General features: G+C 40.3%; 1 protein-coding gene across 5 annotated transcripts in view; it reads right to left on the bottom strand.

Annotated features, from left to right (window-relative positions):
* Positions 1 to 553: 553 nt before the first annotated feature.
* Positions 554 to 26959, bottom strand: part of USP48 (ubiquitin specific peptidase 48) — a 67752-nt gene continuing 41346 nt past the window's right edge. For all 5 annotated transcript variants that reach the window (XM_059053170.2, XM_067015539.1, XM_067015515.1 and 2 more), the window contains 13 exons: positions 25550 to 25621; positions 18677 to 18801; positions 18396 to 18518; positions 18039 to 18100; positions 17663 to 17773; positions 16971 to 17101; positions 16523 to 16629; positions 13960 to 14064; positions 9704 to 9859; positions 5931 to 6056; positions 4395 to 4443; positions 2171 to 2197; positions 554 to 1109 (listed from right to left, as the gene is read on the bottom strand). In XM_059053170.2, coding sequence (XP_058909153.1) covers positions 1087 to 1109; positions 2171 to 2197; positions 4395 to 4443; positions 5931 to 6056; positions 9704 to 9859; positions 13960 to 14064; positions 16523 to 16629; positions 16971 to 17101; positions 17663 to 17773; positions 18039 to 18100; positions 18396 to 18518; positions 18677 to 18801; positions 25550 to 25621 — 1217 coding nt within the window. In that variant the 3' untranslated portion in view covers positions 554 to 1086. The remainder of the gene's footprint in view (positions 1110 to 2170; positions 2198 to 4394; positions 4444 to 5930; positions 6057 to 9703; positions 9860 to 13959; positions 14065 to 16522; positions 16630 to 16970; positions 17102 to 17662; positions 17774 to 18038; positions 18101 to 18395; positions 18519 to 18676; positions 18802 to 25549; positions 25622 to 26959) is intronic.

Below are 26959 nucleotides of genomic sequence, written 5' to 3'. Positions count from 1 at the left end.
CCTCCGATATCCTAACGAATCCTGCTTTGGTCACGTGCGGCTAACCAACAACCCTCAGCTGGATGAGGCGGCACGCTCCACGCACACATGTTTTTTTCGTTTTTGAACAACGTGATCTAAAAGATCCTTCCTGGGTGTTTCGGAAGAATGCTTTCAAAAATAGAGAAGTGAGGTCCAAGAAATGGCGGACTTGGAGGACGGGAAGAAGAAACTTTATATCAAAACCCGTGTTATTTTCCACATGTATTTCAGGCCATTTTACTCTTCAGATAAGGTGGTCAGACTTCTCAAAAGTGCAAGGTGTATTTGATTTCCCACTTTTTAATAATAGCAAAACTGGAGAATGCTATGACATGTAATACATTCGCCATCCTTTCTGAAATGCATGGAAGCAAAAAGCCTTTGAAGACACAAGTGAGACACAATCCCTTGACTCATTGCAGGAGACACGCAGGTGCACCCTCCTTTCCCAGCACCAAGTCAGAGACCAGCGGGCAGGATGTGAGGCAGGTGCACTGGAGCCGACACGGAGAGGAATCTACTCTGAAGACACTTTTCCACAATTATGGCAAGTTCTTCACTTTCATGCTTTATTGAAAGTAAAATATGAATCAAAGACAGGTATTGGTAAGCAGGTTATGTCTCTAAAGAATTACTTTTAGTTCAGAGCAGAATGTTGTCCCATCTACTGTGATACAAATCCTTTATGGACCAATGCATCTGGTATGAAACTCAAGCAAGGAAATATAACAGAACTTTATTCCCTCCCGTGCCTATAAATCTCATATGTAAACATGATTTACTGATACTGCTACTAAACTTTTTCAGTCTTTACTTGCCCATCCCCCCCCACCCCCCTTAAATATAAAATTTGAAACATTTCCTTCAAGTCTGATGGCCTTCAGTGCAATCTGCTTTATTTGACATAAGGCATTTGGGGACAGTCACTTTTGAATGGTTTTCTGCCTTGCGGAGGAGTCATGTAATGGTTTAATTCTTAAATCCACTTTTTCTGTAATGCCCTAACATGTCAAACTCCTCTTCCTTTCTGGTCATTTCTTAGCAGTCAGCAAATGTTCAAAAAGATTAATGTCCAAGAAGACCAGTACCTGGGAAAAGAAACACATGTGGAGGGACAGTTGTGAACTGCAAGGTAAGAGTTCATATATTCCATCTGCCAAGAACGCATCACCAACAGGGAATATCCAACTTAAGAAATGAGCACAGAAGCCTTTTGACGTTGAAGGATAAGAAGAAATATCAACAGACTCCAGGTTTTCAGCTAAAGCGCATTCCTGTTGAAAGCCATGCGCCTCCTATTAGTTTATCTTCACACACGTTAATCAGATTTTACTGATGCTTTCATCTGATGGCCAGTTTTCATAAAGAAATTTTTTGCTTTGTTTGTTTTGTCTTAACCACATCAGGAGTTTCTGTGTAGTGGGAACGTGTAGACAAAAAGCCGCACTGAAAGGGAGGCTTTATTTAGGTCCGTAGCGTGGCTCACTTGTTCGCTTTAGCAAAGAACCCCTGGTATTCGACTCAACCTCATTCTTGGGCAAAGCTGCAACCTGTCACGGACCTCTGGACTAGGCCACAAAGAATCAAACTGGCAACAGCTAAATCTGTAAATGTCAAAGGTCTGGATTCGACTATGTGCACAACTATAGTGGCCAAGATGTAGTAGGAGGCACTGCCATTTATCCATTTAAAGTAATAATCCAAGAAATGCCTAATTCTAAATAGATCAATGAAACCTTCTCACTGAACCTAATATAATTCAGCAAATTCTTCTCTAATTCTTACCAGTTACATACAAACTGTTTTGCTCTAAGATGGGACTGACAGGAGGAACTTGAAAAGGTTAAGTATAAAAATCAAAATGCCACTAGCTAATTCCCCAACTTCCCCCCGAAATGAGAAAGAAAAAGCAGAATGGACATCCGGCAGTAGATACGTCTAACACACAGGCCCTATTTGAGGCCTGAGGCCTGAGTGCTGATACAGATAATGAAGAAGCTTGAATAAAAAATGCATTTAACTAAAATTAATTTCAGTCATGAGACTCAGATTGAATTAAATTTTAAAATCAAATCATAGGCTTCACTTTAATAGAAAATTACAGTATGACTCGGACATTCATGAACAAAACGTGACAAATGTAACTTACCTTTAAACCCTTCTTCTGGCATGCACACTGGAAGGAAAAAAACAGAATTCCAAATTGAAAAGATTGTCACTACCGACAGTAATTAGTTCACTTCAATGCCTAAAGATGAAAAGTTTAAAATAACTTTTAATTACCTTATTCACCTACAAACATTACCTTTGAAGTTACAGATAATAATCAAATGAAAATCTTTCTCTCTATTTTTATTTTTATCAAAGCAATACGTATGCATCACTCAAAAGACAAATACAGGGAGAACAGGGTTGTAACTGGAGCCAACATTTTGCATGATGGGGGGAGGGGGCTGGAGAAAACCATGCGGCCATCGCCCTCTCTCCCCCTCTCCCTCCCATTTCCACACTCTAGAAGGAACCAATTTCAGCCCTTGCAGCCACTTCTGGTATTTAACCTCTGTATTTCTAAATAACATGCTTATATGCGAATTCATAATTTTAGGTACTATCTAATAATTTCAGTGAAAGATAAAAATTTAGTTCTTCTACCACCTCTTACCTACCACCTGCCCCCGAACCCATCCTCCTGACACAGTGACATTTTTTGCTAAGCTAATCTCCAATGTTTATATTATTTTTTATTCCATAATACTGCTCACAGTTGAACTCCCTGGTGTACCTTGGTTATAGTTCCTGTCTGGTATGACTTTGTCTTTCTGTGGTTGGTAACTGCTGCATTATTTATGTGTTTCATTTTCTCTGTACTATCTCCAATTCAAGTATAAACTCTGCAAGAGATGTAAACCTCAAGACAGTCATCTATCACTTCCACTCTTCCCAGGGGACATCCTTTGCCAAAGCCCGCATCCCACTGCTCCAATCTGGATCGGGTGTGCTCAACACGTGCTGCAGAGCTTCCGTCCTGGAATTTCCCCCTCACCAGCTTCTAGGGCATCTATTCCTATGTTGGATCCATGTTTTTGGGTTCCGCTGTTAACTTCTTTCTTGATTTACTTCTCAGTTAACAGAGCACATCCTCCCAGAGTATCTCGGCAAATGGTGTGTGAGAGAAATTTGAGGCCTTACATTCAAAGAGCCATCAAGTGTGACGTTAAAATAAAGTCTGTCTAGTTACAGAATTCTAGATTCAAACTCACTTTTCCTCAGAATCTTGTGGGCACTGGTCCAATAGTTTGTCCTTCTGACTCTTCATCCTGTGAATGTGCTGGTTTTTCCTTCCATACCTCCAGATGCTTTTAGGGTCTTCTTATCCCTAGATTTATACTTTATTGTACCAGGCCCTTGGTGCACCCATTTTTTATTTTCATGAATTATTTTCCGTTCTCTGAATGTTCCTTACACATAGGCTATTTGCTCCTTCTCTCCTATTGTTTATAGTTAATTTTTAAGCTTTCTTATTCTTCCTGTGTTGTCTATTTCCTCTGGGCTCCTTTTTTTCCAGTCTGTTGGTTTCATGCTCTTTGCTCAATTGTCTGGTGCTCTCTAGCTGTCCATTTCTACCTATTTAAGTGTGAGGTACTAAAAAGATGCCTAAAAACTGTTCAGTGGGCAGCGGTGGGCTTAACCCAAGGGTACCTGGGAGATGAAACACTTTTTAAAAATATTTGTAGGTTGTTTTCTTGAATTGCCCATTTCCCCAGATCATCCCTTCCCTCGACTATGGAAGGTAAGAGATGGGCTGCCAGTATTTGAACAAAGAGCTGGTGGGTGGTCTCCCTGGTTTGGTAGGTAATGGGCCTCATTATCACCTTTCTAAGTTAATTTCTTCAGAGCTGAAACACAAACCCTACAGGCTGAGAAGAGGCAGTGACAGGAGGGAAGGGCTGTGAGGATGTGCAAGGTACTGAGCTGTCTAACTGCTTCTTATACAGCTTCCAACCTGCCTTTAGGTTCAGACCTCACTCTTGGGTTCAAAGGCACCTAGGGCATCCCATTCCTGCGTACCTGTCTGAGGCTCTGCAATTTGAATTAGCTTTGCTTTTTGTTGACCTCTCACCTGCAGGCTTACATTTATTTGCTTCGTATGGTAAATTAATTAATTAGTACCGTTTTCTCCACTTTCTAAATTTTCATAGGTATCATTCTTACTATGATCTTTTCAGAGCAATAATGTAAGATTCTACCTTAACATGTAGAAGCTTTGTTCAAGTTTAAAAGTAAAAGCACTGTAGACTAAAGCATCAATAACTATAATCCCACCTTCCTTTAACAAGTTCCTCAACAAATTCCCAAAACAAGTTGGTCTTTACCTTGCATGACATCATCCATTGCAGCATAATCTGCAATTGGTTCATCAGCCTAGAAAACAAATGAAAACAATTCAAAACCACAAGGGAGTGGAAGCCAGGAGGAGGATCACGTCCCATCCACCTCACACGACAGGCTGGTCCTGAGCCCACCAGTGTGTTGCTCCAAGACACAAATATAAACACTGTCCAGTGGAAAACAGGGTTCAAACCAGAGCTGGCAATGTCCAGGATTAACAAAGGATGCCTTGTCAATGGTGGGTCTAGACTCAAGACCCTGATAACCGCACAGACTGCACATTGGATGTGGCACTGTTTTCCTGCTCCTCAAATACCTTTAGATGCAGAAAGGTTCAGATGCTCTGAGTTGCTAAACACTGATCTAACTGATATGACTTAAGGTGCCAGTGATGACAGCGTGAGTTGGCAGAAATCAAGTCAGAATGGTCTCCAAAAATGCCAACTCGGTTAAAAATACATTCTCATCCCTCCTCAACATCAAGAAAAAAATACCCATGTCCTTTTGAAGGCAGAAGCCAGCACTGAGCTCTGAGCTTGCGGTGGGATTAGCTGCAAGGGCCAAGAGGGCAATGACCAATAGGGACTCTAGTTGCCCATCTGAAGTACAAACGCTTTAATTACACATGCTGTTTCTAGGATTTTAGACGGCGTCCTTAGGATTCAGCAAACCAAATAGGCTTTCAAAATAATTCCACAGAACCTACAGTTCCAAGAAAAGCCAACAGGAAGGGGGTAGAGAGCACGATGAGGGTGTGTGCGTGTGTGTGCACGTGCGTGCGTGCGCATCTGTCTGTCTGTAGGGGTAGATGTGGGTCTGCATGACCACTTCCAGGGCCTAACTTTATCTGACCAGAATTGAGGCTCTATGGTATGAAAAACATATTTCCCAGTTCAAAATCTGAAAAATATTCTATCACATCACGCAGGGGGCATGCTTCTAGCCACAAAGAAACACAAGAGGCAAAGGAAAGTGACAAAATCAGGCCCTGAGGGAGGGCAGGATTGGGCTAAAGAGGCTGTTTCAATGATTCTTCTTCTGTGACAAAGTCTCAGAAGGCCCTACTTTCTAAAACACACCTACCTCTCCTAAATCCATTCTCCCCAAAGCCAATTTCCATACCCTGGACAAGAATCCCATTAAGCCAACCAAAAGTATTTGGACTATTGTGGCCAAGCCTTGTGTCTTATGTCCGTTTCCTGTACTTATGAGGAAAGGTGGAGATGCTTTAATAGTAGAAATATGGTTAAGTGACTCGCTGATCCTAAAGTTAGGGAGGCGGTTAAATCTAGATTATTTTAAACAAGAATTATTAAAACCCCACAAGACCCAATGATGTTGTGACCTCCTCTAAGTCTCTCATGGCTCATCCAGAGATGGAGAATGTAGAGGCCAGCAAAACTCACAGCAGAAGCTTCTTACCACACCCTGCTGAGAACCCGAGGTATCTGTAACCACCACTGCACGCGGTTTGCACAGGAGAATCCCTAGAATCCCTCAGGTAAAAAGCTGTTACCTACCTTTAACAAAATGACAGATTCAGGAATGACGCCAAGGGTTCCGAGGGTGGCACAGTCATCACTTAAAATCTTTCCATCAATTGACAGATTCTGGTCAAAAGGAGCAACTGAAAATGCATGCATGATCTGTGCCAATATAAAAGAAACAAAGTTTGTATAAAGCAAAATACTGAGACTTATACCCTATTTGAAGAAATAAGGCATAGATTCTGAGGGCAAAATAAAAGACTTCAGAATACAAAAGATACAACAGTCAGCTCGATTGCTAAATTCCTATTGAGACTCTAATCCCGATACACCTGAGAACATTCTTAGGAGGCCTGACAGAGAATTAGGAGACAATTACACCACAGGACCTTGTCTTCTGCATCTTACGACCTCTCCGGGTCGGGGTGCGGAGAAAACAAAGGAGCAGAAGGTGGGGCTGGGCTGACAGCTCCTCTGGTAATAAGGCTCGAGCAAGGCCGTCCCTGTCACTCCTATCATGCCCAGGTTCCACATTGTTTTAATAACGAAGCCAATTCCAAATTCTTTCCTAAGACCATCTCTAGATTAACCAGAAGGCTATCTGGACTCTTCTCGTTTTGATCCCCTTAGTGAGCAGCCGGGACTACAAAATTCAGCCATTGGGCCTGTCACATATTCTTAGAACTAGTCTTGCCTCTAGGAACCAGAATATGAATTTCTTAAGGGTAGGGGCCAAATACTCTAGCCCAGTTCTAGCCAAGTCTTAAAAATGGAATACATTCAGAAAGACTATTGTGCATAATACTTAAACATTGTTTTCAAATTCAGAAAAATTTTTATCACGCCCAGGGAGTAAATACCAGTGCGAAGTAAGGAGGAGTTGGGCTCAGAGAGGAACACATAGGTACCCTTCCATGATACATTCTAAGTCTTCACTCGGGTGTATTCTAGAGTAGTCATTTTATTACGCTGCATAACTGAGTTGCATACTCCTTGAATATGTTCCATTACATGTATCTCATTACACCAATATCCATGTCACAGGGAAACCATTCTACCCTTTTATGCACTCTATTCCTCTACTCTCTGAAAAATCTGGAAAGACAAAACAAGCAGCCCTGAACCAACTGTGTATATAATTGGGCCCCAGAGCTTTCCAGCTGGGAAGACCGTGACCAGAAAAGTGATTTTGATGACAGTACACAGGTAAATAACAACGGGGATAACAACACTGGCCTCCTCCCTGTTACGCCAGATTCATAATTGGACTTCTCAAAAGGACATCAGGCCCTCGGAAGCAAGCAGAGACTGATTAAACAGGGATCTGTAGCTCAGATTGTAGCTCGGTGCACTGACATCATCATCAATGATCTGTCTATGAAGCAATGAGCCTATTTCTGGTACGTGAGAAGTACTGACGGGACGGTTCTACCGAAGGCAGCCCAGCACACGGGCATCAGGCAGAGGCAACAGCCCCAGTTAGTAAATATGACCCATGAAGAAGAAAGCACAGTTACAGAGGAAGTGTCTGATACCAAACTTAATGTGGGCAATGTCACAGCTGCAAGACTTTAGGAATACCAGTTCACACGCCTAAATGGGAGGCACAGGGTCTTTGCACCACCACACACGTTGGACCACCCGCAAATACCTCTAGACACGAGTTCCGTCACTGAGGGGTGGAGGCTCATACTTTATAGTTTGAGTGCACAGACAAGGACATTTCAATTCATTCAACAACTCATGAAGACTTATTACACCATGTGTTGACCACTGTGCTAGGTACTGGAAATATAAAGTGAATAATCCCACCCCGGAGAGGTCCAGAGGACAGAACCAAGCAGTGAGGATGGTGGCAGAAAGTACACATTGCTCCTAGCAGAGCGCACAGAAAGGAGCAGTTAGCTGTGTAACTGAAGGCCAAGACAGGTTTTGCAGAAAAGATGTTGTGAAAGATGAACAGTGCTTACTAGTGAGGAGAAAACGGTATTTCCGAATGAGGGAACAGGCCAAAGGCATGGAGGCCTGTGCCCTGTATAATAATAGTTCATAAACCGTAAGTGCTAGGAGAATGCTTCAGAAGAATTAACACTCTATAGGTCTGTTTAACAAGCGGGTGCAGCATTGTTGATCTGTGGGGCATAAAAGGAACAATGAAAACTCTGTTCCTACAAGGTGAGCAGCTCCATGCTGCTTGCCATGGGGTTGTGAGTGTGCGGCTGAAATACGGAAATGCAATAAGGAAAGTGAAATAAGGAAAATTTCCTCCTTTCTAAAGCAAGCAATACTACCCACTCAAAACCTCTCTTTGGGAAAATGGATTAAGACAATTAAATGCCAAGCATATTCCGAGAAAGGAGATGGATAAAATTGTACTTTATGGCCTCATAGCTGGATGAATTAAGCAACTATAAATGGGTGTAGCCGCCATCCTATTAACTTGGAAACGTAGTATACCCTAGAGGACAGGCTCCATGAAGCATAAAAAAAATGCACTACATGCTTAAAAAAAAGTCACCCACCACCACTGGCGGAGGATCACATGCATGCCCACCATACGCTCTAACAGTGCTCAGGTTGCTGGGCAAAAAGGTCCCATCTAGCGGGAGCTTTCAAAGCTACCACCACGGACCGGTGAAGGGAAATTACACTTCACTGCCCTTTTCTTTTGAGTGTTTAGATCACAGTGGTCCTCGAAGCAAGGATGGGAGATGAGAGGAGGGACACGGCAAAGGAGCCATCCAAGGAGAGCACGTTTGGGGGGTTTCCTGTGAATAGCTGCTGCCTTCTAGCAACTCATTTGTGCAGGTAACATGCTCACAGAGAGAGGTTATTTCTGCTGACTTTTGATTTATTCTTTAAAAAGGGTAGTCCACAATAAAAAGCCGCACAGGCTTTGAAAACGTCTTTATCCACAGGGGCTCTTTTTGTAATTTAAAGGTTTTGAATGTTCGAGGTTTACCACTGACAGGCAGAAAGCTGGTGATAGAAACAAGCTTTCTCAGATGCAAAAGCTACAATCACAGAGTAAAGATATTATGCCAACACACTTATTTTCAGAGCCACGGGTTCAACCAAGGGAAATACCGTTCCCGGGACAATCTGGAACACATAACACCCTCAAAGGAAGCCTATACTTTTGCCTCAATTACAATGATAAATATCAGCAACAAGGAAAAATGCATAACCAGTAAACCAGGCCACATGAAAGTAGCAAAGAGGGAAATCTGGTCAACTTTTGGGATCTGTATCAGTGACTAAAACAGATAAGAGGCCAGATTTTTTTTCATGTACATCTTGAATTTATCAGCCTCTTTTTCCTGGGTTTTGAGATGTACCATCGGCTTGCTCATTTATAGTACTTTAGTACTGCTACCAGGAAACAACAATATCATGAGGCATTTTCACAATGCATCCACTGTGTTGATGTACAAAAGCAATCGAGTGGGCGGGGGGGATAGAGCGGGAATGATCTAAAATGAACCTTCAAAAAGAACAACCTCAACATGTAACAAATTAAATGGCTCTCAACATTTCTCATTCCTATTGGAAAGCTACTCAGAACCTGCTCAAGTTTTCAGAATCCCCCAAATACTTTTCATCTCCACAGAAAGATTCTTGGCTAATTTTGAAAGCTTTGAAACCCTTTCTAAAGAAAGAGTTATTTTAATTTGGTGACCCTGCAAGCGTTATTCTAAACTCAAAAAAGCCTTCTCTCAATGGCCTAATACTTAGGTGCAAAGCAGAAACTCGTGAAGGTCCTCCAAGTTCAGAGCATAAGTAAACAAATGCTATATTTTCCTCACCTGAATTTTCAATTCTTTTAATGTCTGATTAGCAGAAACAAGAAGAGCTTTTTCACCACGAACTTTTCTATGTCGCATACTCCGCCGAATAACTTGCTTTTGGTAGGCTATATAATTTTGATGGGATATCTTTTGCCGCTTTGTTCCTCCGTTGCTCTATAATAAATAAAGATCCGAAAAAAAAAGAAAGCACTGAAATTACCCACACTGTGTGACCTGTGCTCATAAAGTTCATCAGGCAAGCAAAAGCAATTTATTTTTCAGACTGTTAACCATTTGAAATTCAATATCAACAGTGAATAGGAACTCGCTGGAGGTTCTTAGTAGGCTCGGACAAAACTGAAAAAATTAAACGACAAGTAAAATACACTTCTAACTGCATATAAGTTCCAGGATTTTAAAATTTATGTATTATAAAAAGGAGATTTAAAAGCAAAATAAGTTTGACCTTAGAAAGACACAATTATGATAAACTGAAAAATTTTTAAGATTATTAAATTTAATCCAGTCAGTGTCAAAAAGGAAAGAACGGGGTGCAGAGGCAGGGTAACTGTTCTGGATAACAGTCTAAACTGATACAAAACAGTGCATATCTTAATTGTATGCTGGTTTGAGGAGGGAAAATTGCTTCAGACACATTTGGGATAGGTGAAGAAATCTGAGGTTGGGTAAACAGGACCCTGTCTTTACTGATAAGCTGGTTTAAGAACTTGGAGGTGGAATGCCATGATGTGCACAATTTACCTAAAGATGGTTCAGCAAAAAGTACAGGCATACATATGGGTATATAATATATATTGTACTAGTCTTAAGAAAAAAATAGATAAGAACCAAGTATCTTTCTACAATACTCCAATAAATGCCTCATCAAGAGGTTAACAGTCAAGATTCTTCTGTTAACCAGGACAGAGAATGAATGAAACAAGATTTTTTTTTTTTTTTCTTTTCCCTCGGTACGCGGGCCTCTCACTGTTGTGGCCTCTCCCGTTGCGGAGCACAGGCTCCGGACGCGCAGGCTCAGAGGCCATGGCTCACGGGCCCAGCCGCTCCGCGGCACGTGGGATCTTCCCGGACTGGGGCACGAACCTGTGTCTCCTGCGTCGGCAGGTGGACTCTCAACCACTGCGCCACCAGGGAAGCCCGAAACAAGATTTTTAAAATAATCTTTTCCCCTGGTTTAATTAAATCTGGATGAGGTAACCCCCAGGCTCTGGCTCTGGTCTCCGTAGTTGTCACTGAGTGTCAGGTGTGCATAATCAGAGCGGTTTAGGGGTCGTTATAGACACAGATGCCACCTATGCATCATCAATGGAGCTCCAGAGATTTACAAGGCAGAGAGGATCAGGGGGTAAACAGAAGAGCATTTGTTCAGGGCGATAGGCCACTGGCTAGGTGATGCACAACGCTAGATTCAGCTCTAGCTGTGCGTCTAAAGAGGCACACAGGTGATTCTAACATAAGAAACAATGTGGGAGTTAAAAAAAAAATTCGTGACACATTTTTCTCAATCTCAACTATTCAAGAAAAGGTGAAATTGGACCTAAATTTCACAATTAGGAATATAAGGGAAAATATCTACAACAACCTAAAATTTTACTTTAGAAATATAAAACACAACCAAATAACAAAGTCCTGAGCATTAAGCAAGATATATTTTTTAATGGGTCTAAAAGCCTTTCCCAGAATTTTTTTTTTAATCCATAGAATTTAAATCGAACTTCTCTGACAAAAAGCAGCCCACTGGTTTTAGAAGGCTTTCAATTACCTAAGTAATATCCAATACTGGGTACATTATTAACCTAAATTGTAGATAAGGTCAAAGTCAAAGGAACTGGGTTGATCTAGCTTAGAGAAAAGAGGAAAAGGGATTTATTCATTTCCATTAAGGACAAATAGAAATACATCATTTTATATTACAGGGATTTAAAACAGCAATTACAGAAGCTTTGTATTGAGATAGTGCAACGTATTACAAAGAAAAGACTTGAGGAGGCTGACATTCTGAAAACTCTGACATTCTTCTGAGACAAACTACTCTTTTCAAAACGGAAGGTTACACCTTTTTTGCAAGACAGAAATGTTTAAAACATTCTAGAGTATACAACAATGAGAAGGAAGACAAAAGAAAATTCAAAGTACAAAAAATAATTATGTCATTAAAAAACAATGTTCCCCAACAAATATTCTCTATCGTATTTATAAAAGTGAAATCTGTTGTCATCTGCAGCTGAGGAACAGAACAGTGATTTAAAAATTGCTGTGGGGCTTCCCTGGTGGCGCAGTGGTTGAGAATCCGCCTGCCGATGCAGGAGACACGGGTTCGTGCCCTGGTCCGGGAAGATCCCACGTGCTGTGGAGCAACTAAGCCCGTGAGCCATGGCCGCTAGGCCTGTGCGTCCGGAGCCTGTGCTTCCCAACGGGAGAGGCCACAACAGTGAGAGGCCCGCGTACCGCAAAAAAAAAAATAAATAAATAAATTTAAAAAAAAATAAAAATTGCCGTGGGTAAGACAACAATAGGTAAAACTAGACATTAAAAAAGTTAAAGTTTCCCCCAAATCTAAATCACTTGAAAACGTTTTTAAAAGTTTTCTAAATAACTCTTAGGCTGAAAAGTAAAGCTTGAAATGACAGAAATAAGGACAGTAAGAACACAGATGTATATCTAGCTTTACAAACTTATTTACAAAGTTTACCAGAAGAACAGGGATTCCCAACTGATTATTAAACCATACTCCCACTAATAAATAAACTACCGGTAAACTACCATGGTACCGCCGGCCAAGCAAATGAAAGAGAATGGAGTCCTAAATCGGGATGGACACAAACACTTCTATTTTAAATGTATCAACTGAAAAAGCAAATACACTAGCTTGTAGAATGACTTGAAAAATGGACTGTAGACGAGATGGGAACATAAAACAAGTCGACAACAGACAAGGTTTGTTATGTTTGCAAACTCCTATTTAAGAGACATATTACTTAACTCAATAATCTCAAAAACCACCCCAAGGAACAGAAGGCATACATGTACATAAATTGTAATGAGGGCATTATTTATTATAGGAAAATATCCCCACAAAACTGAAAACCTACATCCCTATAAAATGTACGGGTTTGGTTAGCACTGGGGACAAGGGCACCCTCCAATGCTGAGGGACTGAAACACAAATTCGGTAGGAGTAGCTGATCACTGTCAGCAGTGCCTGACTTCGTTCGTCCTCAGGTGTTTTCAAGTCAACAAACGCTGACGTATCTCTTTATGCCAGTTGGGAAGCTACAAGTAACATTTACCTCAGGGAGACCAAGATTCAAGTTAAGAGTGCTTTTCAGACTTTCTTAATCACAGTTGAAAATGAAATAACAGTAACAGTATATATACACAGGGAGGCCAAGAAACCCAGATAATCTCTGCTCTGTAAGAGATACAACAGCTGGCCATTTTATCACTTTTATTTCTTCAGGGAGGATGCTAACCATAATCCGACTACACTATTTTTTAGCAGTAAAGAAAGAACACAAATATCTCTAATTAGTTAATTAAAGCTAAACTCTAATAATTAGAGTAGAAATTCCATGAATTTAAGGTAAATCGAGAATATCCTGGTGTATAATGGTCTGAGAAGCTAAACTTATCTACATCATATATCAACCAAACATATTCCCACATTATTTCCTGTTCTTGACATTGTTCTCCAATATCACTGTGAACATGCAGAATATAATCAAGCAACCAAATAAGAGGGGGTAGAAATACCATTACAAAATACACAGAAAATAGGTAATTTTAATAGAAGAAAAATGAAAGACTAATGCTGATTCTAGTCATTTGCCTAACACGTAAGAGACCCGAAAGTCTCTTCTATAAACTCCAATATTATAAAGGCTACTTTGTGTTTTCCTTGTAGTCAGGCAATCTGAGTTTAGTAATTTTTTCATACATAAAGATTCCATGATTAAGCAACAAACCAAGATATGGGTTAGTTTAGTTTTCTTTCCAGGTAAAAACTGAATCATTTCAGTATATTTTAGCCTTTCTTGCTTAATAGCACATATTAATTCTGGAGTAATGTAGTCCATGGCTTTTCATGAGGAATCGGGACAGCTACAGCATGCTACCCAATGCAGGAAAGCGGGAAAAAAGGGGTCCTGAGAACCAACATCCTACATAGGCTACGCAGAGATGTCCAAGAGCTTAGAGTGACTGCTCTCAGAACAGCAAAAGGTGTAACAATGAAAAGCAGCTTCAACACATACTTGATTAAAATCTGGATCTTTTTCTCCATCCGGTTTAGCTTCTTCCTTATCCTCCTCTGTTTCAGAACTACTCACATTTAGCTCTGGAGCTGAATCCTTCATCACCTGAATGTGCCAGGAAAAGAGAGAAAAGTAGGTCAGACCCTAGGAAGAGGAGCTATGGAGGCTGTGGGGCTTTTTAAATTTTTTAAAAAATACATTTATTTATCTATCTTTGGTTGCGTTGGGTCTTCATTGCTGCACGCGGGCTTTTCTCTAGTTGTGGTGAAGGGGGGGCTACTCTTTGTTGCAGTGCACGGGCTTCTCATTGTGGTGGCTTCTCTTTGTTGTGGAGAACAGGCTCTAGGCACGTGGGCTTCAGTAGCTGTGGCACACGGGCTCAGGAGTTGTGGCTTGCATGCTCTAGAGCGCAGGCTCAGTAGTTGTGGCACAGGGGCTTAGTTGCTCTGCAGCATATGGGATCTTCCCAGACCAGGGCTCAAACCCGTGTCGCCTGCATTGGCAGGCAGATTCTTAACCACTGTGCCACCAGGGAAGCCCAGCTGTGGGGCTTTGACTGGCCACCTTTATCAAGAGGAGGCACACCTTTTTCAATGGTGGGGTAATAGACCAGATAGAGGATCAAGACTCAAGGGCTCTCTCTTTTCTGTGCTCTTTTAACATGTTAGTTCTTATCCTATGATTTATTCTTGTGTTTAATGTGTTTGCCATAAATGTAAGTGGTCTTCTGCAGAACAGTTATCAGACTTTACAATGACGTTATTTTGTAGAAGTTCAAAGCTGCTCTATATTTTCCCTAGTACACTGATTGTCAAGCTTTTTCAAGTTCAGACAGGAGTCCCAATGCTCCTTGAGACTGAGAAAATGAAGGATGGATGAAATACTGCTATCAAACTAAAAAATAATAATAATAAAACTTTACCTAAATTGGATACTTTTTTTTTTTGCAGTACATGGGCCTCTCACTGTTATGGCCTCTCCTGTTGTGGAGCACAGGCTCCGGACGCGCAGGCTCAGCAGCTATGGCTCACAGGCCCAGCCGCTCTGCAGCACGTGGGATCTTCCCGGACCGGGGCACGAACCCGTGTCCCCTGCATCGGCAGGCAGACTCTCAACCACTGCGCCACCAGGGAAGCCCTGGATACTATTTTGTACTAGATAGCAATATATACATGCACTAATAGGTACAAAAGATATAAGAAAATTCTAGGGGAAAAATTGAGACATTTTTACTCAACTTCATTTTCTCAGCAAATTAGGAAATGAGGCCTTAATTCAACTTGTGAAGCAAAACCCTAGACCACTAGAGCATAATTTATAAGTTACCCTTCTAAAATAATGTGTTTGGTAACTATCATCAAATAAAACACAATTCTATTTTGTCTTTAATTCCCAAAACCTTGGAATCAAATTAATGAGATGTCCAGAGATGTGGGTCAGGATCTACCTAAGAGCCTTTCCTAATATAGTGAAAATGCTCCAAAAACAATCCACAGCAACACCTCTGCTCCCAAATTATACCCAAATCTGTCTACTTCACCTACCCTTTAGATTAAAAAATGCAAGAGGCTCTAAACTGGCCGTCCTTCTTTCCATTATGCCCTTACCAACTCCAAACACAATGGCCAGGGTGACTTTTTGAAAGAGTAAATGAGATCAACACCATGACCTCCCTTGAAACTCCAGTGGCTGACATCTACGCATAGAATAAGATCCCAAATCCTTGGTATGATGTATAAAGGCCAATAAAACTTGATCTCTCATCACCTATCACTTTCCCTCCTTGGAAGAAACTTCTCTCTAGACCAGTGCTGTCCACTATGGTAGCCAGAGGTGACACACGGCTATTTCAATTAAAATGAATTAAAAACTCAGTTCCTCAAGTCACCCTAGACACATTTGAAGTGCTCCACAGTCAAATGCGGCTAATGGCTATGGTGTAGATACAGAACATCTCCATCACTGCAGAAGGTTCCATTGGGCAGTGCTGCTCTAGATACAACTTACTCCGTTGCTTGAGAGCATTAGACTTATGGTTTTGCCTGGACTACACGTCACAGGCTGACTCTCTGGCAGTTAATGCTCAGGTAAAACAACTCCTCCTCTGACGCACCTTTCATACCCATGCCCTATCTCACAATGCACCTCCGCCTCTATCCATCTCTCGCTTTACTCTGCTAGATTTCCTTCAAAATACTTGTTCTTGTCTGAAATTATCTTATGAATTTATGGGCTTATTCTTGACCTACCTCACTAGGTACAAATATTCTTGATGGTAGGTAATTTCTCTGTCTTCTGCACCACCTGTATCCCCAGCACCAAGACCATTCCTGACACACAGCTGACAATCAATATTTGTGTTTCAATTAATAACTGACTAGATCCACATAAATCACATAACTATTCCTTTTCAATTGTAGTCCAATGGCTCCCCCTGCACCATCCTCTCCCACCAAAAAAAAAAAAAATAAGGCAACTCTAGGCCATCCTCAGTGAAAACCCAACAGCAAGTCAAAAGGCAAGCTTGATCATTACTAGGCACGGCCACAAGAGGGACTGGTACCTTCTTATTATCCACGACTTTATGGACATAGATGGTGGCTTGAGTGTATTCACGCAGGTCCCTCTGCTGTTGACACAATAACCCTTCTCTACATTCTGGACAGAGTTCTTTAAAAAAAAGAGGGTAAGATAGCAATGGTTGAGGAATTACTGTCAAAGAATGAAAGATCTAAAAGAACATATCAAAGTTACCAGAGTGTATTCATCAAAATATTACTCATACTTTCTGTTAACCATTGTATTCCATTGTATGCAAATAAGGAAATCCATTTACTGTCGACAAACATACAAATAATGAAGTAATTATATGATTTCCCATCTGCGGAATATAGTTTGGACTACCACATGATCGATCTTTAAGTAGAAAATACAATATTGACATACTCTTTCCTTCCCCCTTAAAATGCCAACTTTTAACTACATAAACCAAGAGCGATACGAAAACTTACTAGGCTCAGAAATATACTGTGTTTCTGAAGGGTTTGCATCTCCTCCTTCAGTTCTCATGATTTTAATTACATGATCCACGACAAAGAGCTTTTGTATCATTTGCCACTCACTGGGCCATATGAGAGCTATACTGTGCAAAAAAACACAACATGCTTTAAGACACAAGAACATAGTCCATCTCTAAACCAAAATTATCAAAACCAATATTTAACACAAATAAATTAAGAAGGAAAAGATACATCAACAAGGAATAGTAGTTTTTTCATACAAAAAAATGTTACAACAGCAGTAAAACAAAATGGACTGAAGTTATCAATACATGGATCAACATGGCTAAACCTCAAAAACCGAAGCTGAGTAAAGAACTTAGCTACCGAGGGATAAATACTATATGATGTAACCTAGAGACACTGTCCTGGGTACCAGCAGCTTGGAAGGAGAAAGCAGGGCTCCAGGAAGGAGAAGGGAGAAACAAGAGCAAGGTAGCCTCAGGCAGCCTCTTGATTTTTATGGAGAAGCAGTCTTTTTTTTTTTAAAGGCGAATGCTCCACTTAGCAGAGAACACCAGAGGAAGTAACCCCACAATTCAAACAGATTCTTAAAACAGACTCTTTATGTCAGACGAGAAATTTCCTAAACATGTTCTATTAATCACTAGAAAAAAAAAATCACATGAAAAGAAGAAACTCACAGTTTAGAATCTTCTTTGGTCATGGAAGCAAATGTAAACATGAGTCCCCCGTGAGGACACAGAAGAGCACTGTTTCCAACTGATGACACAGGACTACACCTTGTAGGTTTTCTACTCAAATGAAACAAGGAGGATCAATATACTTCACTATTGCATGACTAAAGAGAAGATTTTTTTAAGATGATTATTTAAAAATTAGAGATATATTTTGATGATAGTAGTTAATGTGTTTCTCAGGATTATTCATTTAAATTATTAGAAAATAAAACTTTCAGTATATGCTAGTAAAAGTAAGGTACTACGATCAGGATCCATGAATTCTTAAAAATAATAAAATCAACAATAAAAAAGGAAATAGAAAATTTTGGGTATATACCTAACAAATTTTCGCCATTCTTCTACAAAGAACTGTGACACAATGTAGAGGACATCCGTGTCCTAGAATAGAAAAATCCGATCAAAGTATCCATTAATTCACTGCATTTTTAACCTAAATCCTATAGGGAAAATGTCTCCATATACCGTGGTTTCCCTCTTTCAAACTTCATAAATAAAATGGAAATACAGCCCTCTACCAAGCAACCAGAAGTAAGAGTAAAATCCCTGGATAAGAAAACTATACAAATGAGAATTAGAGAAGCTCTCAGTTGTTCTGAAACCACTGTTCATCAGGAATTCGGCAAGGGTCTTACAAAGGTGAGATGAATTCTATCCCTTGTGGGAATCATTATACCTCTGGCCAGTTACTGAGACACGGTCTGTTTTTGTCCTGGAACAAATTTGGAAGAGAAGTCTTTTGCTCATTTGCAATCATCTTATGCAAGGCTTCATTTTCTTCTCCTTCTCTTTCTAAAATCTGAAAGAGAATGAAGCAGGAAGCAATCAACCATCTCCTGCTGACAGCAAAGGACCTGCCTCCCCCCTAACCCCTACCAAGAGTGCAATGTCAATTCTCCTGGGAAGTCAATTCAGGGAGGTGGCATTATAATTTCCACAGATGTCAGGGTGCAGCACCTTGCACTGTGAACAGCATTCTTTGTAACTTGGAAACTCGGGAGCCTTTGGGAAGTACTGCTGCAGTTTGCTCCAAGCCTCTTTAGAAACAAGCCTTCTTTCATTTTCAGATATGCATAACTCCCCTAAGTCAAAAAAAGGAGGGGGGCCGGAGTAGAGAGAAAAGGTTAAAAAAAAAAAATCAATATAAACCCTCCAAAAATCTATTTTATATTTCTTAAACTTAAGACAAATTTGTAGGGCCTCTTTTCCTTCTGTTCTAAAGTACTGTAATTCTCTCTCTCTTTCCTTAGTTTCAAAGTCTCTAAATTTTTAATTTCATCTAATTCTAAAGAAGCCAAGCTATTCCTTTGTCCTTAATCTAGGTCTTTGTTCCTACCAGCGAAGGAAGCACTAAAAGAGCTTCCAGGGATCCTGGTGTCCCTGTGCCACCCCAGGGGTTGTTTAACAGTATTTCGTCTGTATTTCATCTCTGCCCACATTCAAATGCCACAATTTCCTGCAGAACGTATTTTCTCCGTTTTACCTTATTACTTTACTAAGTTCATCCCGAATTGAAATGCTATTTTCAAAGTTGTGTGAGACTCATGCTTAAATAGTAAAGCAATCTACTGTTCAATCGTAACACCATCTCCAGTCAATACCCAGTTGGTTTGCTACTACTACTGCGAACACCCTGAACCCCGTGGATCTTTAAAAACCCTAGAAGAGAATTAAGCAGAGTGCTAGTCACCACCACCCTTCATTTCCTCCGAAGATCACAGGAACGCCCAGATGCCAGAGACCCTCAATCTCCGCAGCCCCTCCTCGGATGACTGATACTTCCCTCATTTCAGGGCCTTTCTCCCCACTCAACCCCTCACTGTGTTTGTGGTTCCAGTTTCTATTGTTTCAGCTGTTCCCGATAGATAATTAGTGAACTGCATATAGTACCTATATGGTTCTTTACCCAGAAAACCATCTTTAAGTTTCCAAAGGAAAATGTGTTTCTACCCCCATTGGCAAGATACTTACATGTTTATATGAGTAAAAAAGCCAGGGGCTTTCTAAATGCAGTATCATGATTCTTTGCTTTATGTGTTTTATAACAATAAATAAACCAAGAATCAGAGAAATTAATACACCCAGGGTCACGACAATTGGTGGATAATGGAGCTAGGATATGAAACCAGATCTCTCATATAAACCCCATAATTTCTAATGCCTCAAAATGCATCTTCTTAACTTCCATCCGTCACCTCTTATTGAGCTTTGACTAATCCTAAGAAATGATTACTTTGCTTTATGCTTTAATATACTTATTACCAGAGAAAATAGTTCACAATGTAAAAATTAACTTTATTTCTGAGTAGGCTGTTAACAAATTTCCTCTGAGGTTATGAAAACTTACTTTAAGTGCAATCCTGGGGCATCCCTGGTGGCGCAGTGGTTAAGAATCTGTCTGCCAATGCATGAGACACGGGCTCGAGCCCTGGTCCTGGAAGGTCCCACATGCCTCGGAGCAACTAAGCCTGTGTGCCACAACTACTGAGCCTGCGCTCTTAGAGCCCGTGTGCCACAACTACTGAGCCTGCGCTCTAGAGCCCGTGTGCCACAACTACTGAGCCTGCGCTCTAGAGCCCGTGTGCCAAAACTACTGAAGCCTGAATGCCTAGGGCCTGTGCTCCGCAATGAGAAGCCCACTCACTGCAACGAAGAGTAGCCCCCGCTCGCTGCACCTAGAGAAAAACCTACACGCAGCGACGAAGATCCAATGCAGCCAAAAATAAACAAATAAATAATTTTTTTTAAATGCTATCCTCAGACACCATTAGGGAACTTATTATTTTTTTTAAAGGTTAACTGGATAATCAGGCTCTAATCTAGTACACCTTTATGGTGAAATATAATGCAGCCATAAAAAAGATTACAGTAGACTTCTATAACTGATTTAGAAAGAACTCCAAGGGACTTCCCTAGTGGCGCAGTGGTTAAGAATCCACCTGCTAATGCAGGGGACACGGGTTTGAGCCCTGGTCCGAGAAGATCCCACATGCCGCGGAGCAACTAACCCCATGCGCCACAACTACTGAGCCTGTGCTCTAGAGCCCGCATGCCACAAGCCCTTGCTCCGCAACAGGAGAAGCCACCACAATGAGAAGCCTGTGCACCTCATCGAAGAGTGGCTCCCACTCGCCACAACTAAAGCCCACGCGCAGCAACGAAGACCCAACACAGCCAAAAATAAATAAATTTTTTTAAAAAGAAAGAAAGAAAAGAACTCCAGGGCATTTATACTTTTTAAGTGGTTTCCCTTTTTTTTTTAAGGGACCATTCCTCTGTGTACAAATGTTATAACCCAATCTGGTTCAGAAAGGGAGAATGTAGCAAATAATAATGCAAATACACAAACACATATTTTAAACAGGATTCCAGAGACTCTCTGGATACACTGCCTCTTATTTTGATGTAAGGGTGCTTTTATTTATGACTGGCTGTATTGTAGGATGTGCATTACTCAGGTAATTAGAAAAGAATGCGTTTATTTCTAAAATCAGCAATGTGTTTTAATAAGTCACTTCACTGCAGTCAGAAATTAAATACTGCGGTCAGTATTAAATACTGCGGTCAGTATTAAATAGAAAGTCCTCCACTCTACCCCTAGTCATGTTTCTAAATTTAGTTTCACATCATTTTAATAACTACCATGGTTTAATGTATCTGAATAGTTCGACCTCACAACAATGAACTTTTACTGTGACATATGAATTTTTAGAAATTAGACTTGTATCCTGCAATATATAACATTGCTTCTTAAATCTTAAGAGAAAGCCAATAAACTAAATTCATTTTGTAAGCAACATCTCCCAATACAAGATCAAACTAGTCATGAGAGATTGAATTCACCAAACATAATTTGATAACCTAATCCCCAAAGATTCTTCTGGTAAAAACAGAAATCTAGCTAACAATGAGTTTAGATTCTGGATAAATCCCCTCCCTGACAAAATCTAGTTCAAACTCTAATACTTTGGGGGCACAGAATATCCAAAGAACTTATAAAAAATAAATAAATTAAAAAACTGCTCAGCTGCTTAGTAAACAGGTATAATAACCAACGTAAGTTAAGGAAGGTTAACCATTAAATGAATATAAAATGAAATGGATAAGAAAGCCTGATGGATAAGGAATATCTGCAGTAAATGCTAAGCTCTATGGTAGTAGCAAATCATATAATGGAATATATAATCCATTATTAATTCACACCAAATCCGTGATAAATATACACAGGCTTTAGAATATAAAAATGTAAACACGGACTTCCAGATAAAAATGATGTTTTAAAACTGCATTTACTTCCAGTTCCTCCTGAAACACCATTAAATCACAGTAAGGAGACCTTTTTTAAAGATACAAAATCATAATGATGGATAAAAGCAAACAGATGGGACAACAGAAACAAATATTTTAGAAGCTTAAAGGTGGATGGATAAGACAAGAAAAATGAATTCTAAACTGACAAAAGTAACCCGATTTACTATACTACAGAACTGGCCCCACAAATCCAGGAATTAGGGGTACCCAGAAGAGAACAGACTAAAAGACTATCTAAGAGGCAGTTAAAATTCTGAGTTGCCCTTCTCTATACCCTACAGATACCTGCCCCCACTATCCACAAAAGACAACACAACCTTCTCTGATGATATAAAACCTAAGGCCTCTGCACTGGGGGACACAAAGCTGAGAAAAGAGGTAGTGTGCTGAGATGCAGATAAGTGAATGTTTCCATACAGAATGTAGAGACTCCGAAGCCCTCCTCTCTACAGCCCTGGAAGTGACAGCCAGCTCTGCATTTTCCAGGCAGGAGAATGAGAAAGATCCTTATGGAGAAATCTGAGCAGTCCAAGAAGGGATAATCAAAGTGAGAATTCTCCAGTGAAACGGCCCAGCCAGGACACCCAAACAGGGAAGCTGGCGGTCCCCTGCCCTCACACATGTGCATGGCTTCCACAAAATCCCCCGAGCAATAAATGAATTAGGACCTGCACAGGGTGAAGTGTCACGATGCTGTGGACAGAGATCTTAACAAGCTACCAAAAGTGGAAGGGACAAAAACTGCCTAAGAAGGGCTTTGGACAAATGGTACATTGAAAGATACAGTAAGTCCTTCAAATTTTCAAAGAAAAAGAATTTCAGACAATTATATAGCTAGGGGAAACCTATGCATTAAGTGTGGTACCCTTTAGCAAACGACTCTCACCTCTCTGTGCCTCAGTTTACTTACTCATCAGTAAAATTGGTACACTAGTAACACTGACCTTTCAGCGTTGTTGTATAGATTAAATTAGTTAATATCTATACACTTAGAAAACTACTGGGCACAAGGTAAACATTTGATAAATGTCTATCATCTGTTTGCTATGACGACCATCACGACATCTCAGGAACAAGTTTTAATATAAACCTATGGGTTTCCCTGGTGGCGCAGTGGTTGAGAATCTGCCTGCCAATGCAGGGGACACGGGTTGGAGCCCTGGCCTGGGAAGATCCCACATGCCGCGGAGCAACTGGGCCCGTGAGCCACAATTACTGAGCCTGCGCATCTGGAGCCTGTGCTACGCAACAAGAGAAGCCGCAGTAGTGAGGCCCACGCACTGCAATGAAGAGTGACCCCCGCTTGCCACAACTGGAGAAAGCCCTCGCACAGAAACAAAGACCCAACACAGCCATAAACAAATTAATTAATTAATTAATTAAAATTAAAAAAAACAAAAAAACCCCTAAAGAGTGGGGTAGGTTTTAAGTGAAGTCCCGTATCCTGCACCTGTAGACATGGTACACTGACGGGTGACGTCCACAAAAATCAAGAGTTGAGAACTATGCTTTTTAAATGCAAGATAACAAAGTACAGCAACAAAATGCCACTGAGCTGCAGATCAAGCTACAAGATCTAAAAAAAATAGCTCATATACAATTTCTGACAAGCTGAGGGGAGCAGCCTAAGGCCTAAAATCACTTTCAGCTCTGCCATGCTTTCTAGTCAAAACTGTAAAACTAAAATGACAAGATGAGAGGTGGGCTGAGAGCAAATGTCAGTGAGCAAAGGAGGAAGACAATCTGAGTTCTGGCACTGTTTCACTCTGCTAAGCAGCACCAAGCATGAAAACTTAGTATTTTACTACAGACTCCTCAACTCTCAAAATGGAGGCACTTATGCTATGTGCACATCTATGCTACAAATGTTTAAAAAAAAAAAAAAATCCACATCCCAGGATGACCCTTCTTCACCTCCTCTTCCTAGTTGTGTAGCCAGTAAATGAGAATGCCACTCAGCTAGTAAAGTGCAGTGAGATTGTGTCCAGAAAGATAGGCATACAAACCCAACTCAAGTGACAACTACTATCACTAGCATCACCAAGGACTCTTCATAAAACACCACTGGTGTGGGGACTTCCTTGGCGGTCCAGTGGTTAAGAGTCTGTGCTTCCACTGCGAGGGGCGCAGGTTTGATCCCTGGTTGAGGAACTAAGATCCCGCGTGCCGTGCCGCACTGGTGTGGATGAGGGAGAGGGTGAGGCATCATGTATGGGTTCATAATAAGGCAATGAAGAAAGAACTAAAATAAGGAATTTACTGGGCCCAACAAGAAGTCTGAGTATTAGGCTCAGCCATAAAAAAGAATGAAAAAATGCCATCTGCAGCAACATGAATAGACCTAGAGATTATCATATTAAGTGAAGTCAGAGAGACAAATATCATATCACTCATATATGGAATCTAAAAAACAATTATATGAATGAACTTATTTACAAAACAGAAATAGACTCACAGACAGAAAACAAACTTATGGTTACCAAAGGGGATGGTGGAGGCGGAATAAATTAGGAGTTTGGGATTAGCAGATATACACTACTACATATAAAATAGACAAACAACAAGGACCTACTGTACGGCACAGGGAACTACACTCAGTATCTTATAATAACCTATAATGGAAAAGAATCTCAAAAAGAATATATATATGTATAAATGAATCAATTTGCTGTACACATGAAACTACTACAACATAGTAATTAACTATATACTTCAATTAAAAAAAGAATTCTGAGTATCAGCAATACATTAGCACACAAAAGAAATGCAAATGTGTTAACAGATTCATCACTGACATCCCAGCTTCTCTGGGTCCAATTTTTCTCAGGGTGGAGTAAGAAAAAAAAACAAAACAGAGTGAGTGGGGGACTTATACAGTAGAAGACTTTTGAGAAGTAGACACCTGTTTGGCTTTCAGAGGGCTGACAGAATGGCAAACCATGTATCATATATAAGGAGTCCCTCTCAAAAAAAGTTATTTCAAATGAGCACTCACTACAACCAAATAAATACATAAACAAATATTCAGGATTAGTAAGAATTTAGAAATTATTATTAAGAATATATAGTACACAGTAGCTAAGAAACGAAACCAGAAATAACCCTAAGAAGAAGAATACACAAATGCTGTTTTCAAAGTGTTCGAATTTGGACAAAGACACAGACACATAAATGGGAAATAGCTGAAATTCTTCTCTTCAAGCTCAGAAAACCCTTCAATGTGACAAGTGACAGTAAGTTTCTTCACTAAAATATGGGGAAATTCTATTACTTAAATTTTTTTCTTGTGAGGAGAGAGGGAAAAGTGTGAGAGGCATTGGCTTGAAAGTAGGCAGGAGAAGCTAACCGTTGAAAAGGGCAAGAGAATAGAAACATTAGGATCATGAACAGTTTAGAAAACCAGTTGCTCTACCACGGCTGCCATATTAGGGCCTGAGCTCGAGTGTAAAATATTTAACAAAATATACATGATATGCTAAAGTAAGGCTAACAACCGAAGTTTTACATTATCTAGCTTACCATGTGGGCACAGAATGTCTTCATTAAAATTTAATTCTTCCTCCTCCTCTTTTCTTTCCTCCTTTGATTCATCTAATCAAAAGAAATACAGATAATAACTCTTCTACTGTTGTATTTAAATTTCAAAGTAGCAAAGATACTACTCTACACAATTTCAAACACAGAAAACATTTTAAAAATTAGACCTAAGTGATTCAACACAGTCCTGCTAAGAAGTGTTTCATTTCTTTCCCTTAAAGGAAAGAAAAATTTCTGAATGACAGTTTTGCTTTTTAAAGATTGGGGCTATGCAAGAAAATATGATTTTTTTCAAACTGAAAAACAGTTTACATATCCTTCCATTAATTCTAGTCAAGGTATTCAGAATACTGTGTCATAAACCAGGATAATCATCTACATGTCATGTCACTTTCACCCATCAACTCTTTAGGGAAGAACAGAAAACTTTAGAAGGCTAATGAAATAAGGATTTAACATTTCATGTCCAACACATATAATTAAAACTTTCCTTTTCCTATTAACAGTTCTCTTTCAACATCTGCTTTTCCTACTTGTCTACAACTGTGACACTTGCCAGTTTGTACTTGTGTATACCAGTGAACAGGATCAAATAAAAGAAGTCCTAAGTAGCGGGATATTAGAATAGTTATTCATGGATTTTCCAGGTTAAGCACACAACAGACTTTTAATACACTTAATATACATAAAGAATATTTACTGGGCTTCCCTGGTGGCGCAGTGGTTGGGAGTCCGCCTGCCGATGCAGGGGACACGGGTTCGTGCCCCGGTCTGGGAAGATCCCACATGCCTCAGAGCGGCTGGGCCCGTGAGCCATGGCCGCTGAGCCTGTGCGTCCGGAGCCTGCGCTCCGTCCGCAATGGGAGAGGCCACAACAGTGAGAGGCCGGCGTACCACAAAAAAAAAAAAAAAAAAAGAATATTTACTAATCATTAAAAAGCTCAAGCAGAGAAATAGGCAAAGGAAAGACATGACCAGATAACTCTGTCTCCTGCCTGTTTCTCTGTGTCTCTCTCCCTCTGTCACATAATGTGAAAATTAGGCAAAGAAGTAGGTACAAGGACACATTTACTGCATCTGTGTTTACATACTAATTGTAAAAAACTGAAATAGGTTAAATAAATATATATTCATACAGTGAAATGTAGCTGCTAAGTTTTAAAAAACTGTTTTGGTAAGGATGATGCACAACTGTGCCAATACCAAGCACCATTATAAAAAGCCACTATTTACAGTGATTATACCTGGTGGAAAGGCTTTCAGGTTTTACTTTGTTACTTCTACTCTGCTTCAAGCTTTAAAAATCTTTGAATGGAGGAAGGGGGAGAAGAGGAGCATTTTACTCTGAAAGCGACATGAAAAATATTTTTAAGCTAGGACATCAAGGCATTT

The sequence above is a fragment of the Kogia breviceps genome, chromosome 1 (genome assembly GCF_026419965.1).
Source record: "Kogia breviceps isolate mKogBre1 chromosome 1, mKogBre1 haplotype 1, whole genome shotgun sequence".
NCBI classification, from domain to species: domain Eukaryota; kingdom Metazoa; phylum Chordata; class Mammalia; order Artiodactyla; family Physeteridae; genus Kogia; species Kogia breviceps.
Note: the sequence above shows the minus strand (reverse complement) of the source record. Positions and strands in the feature narration are given on the sequence as shown.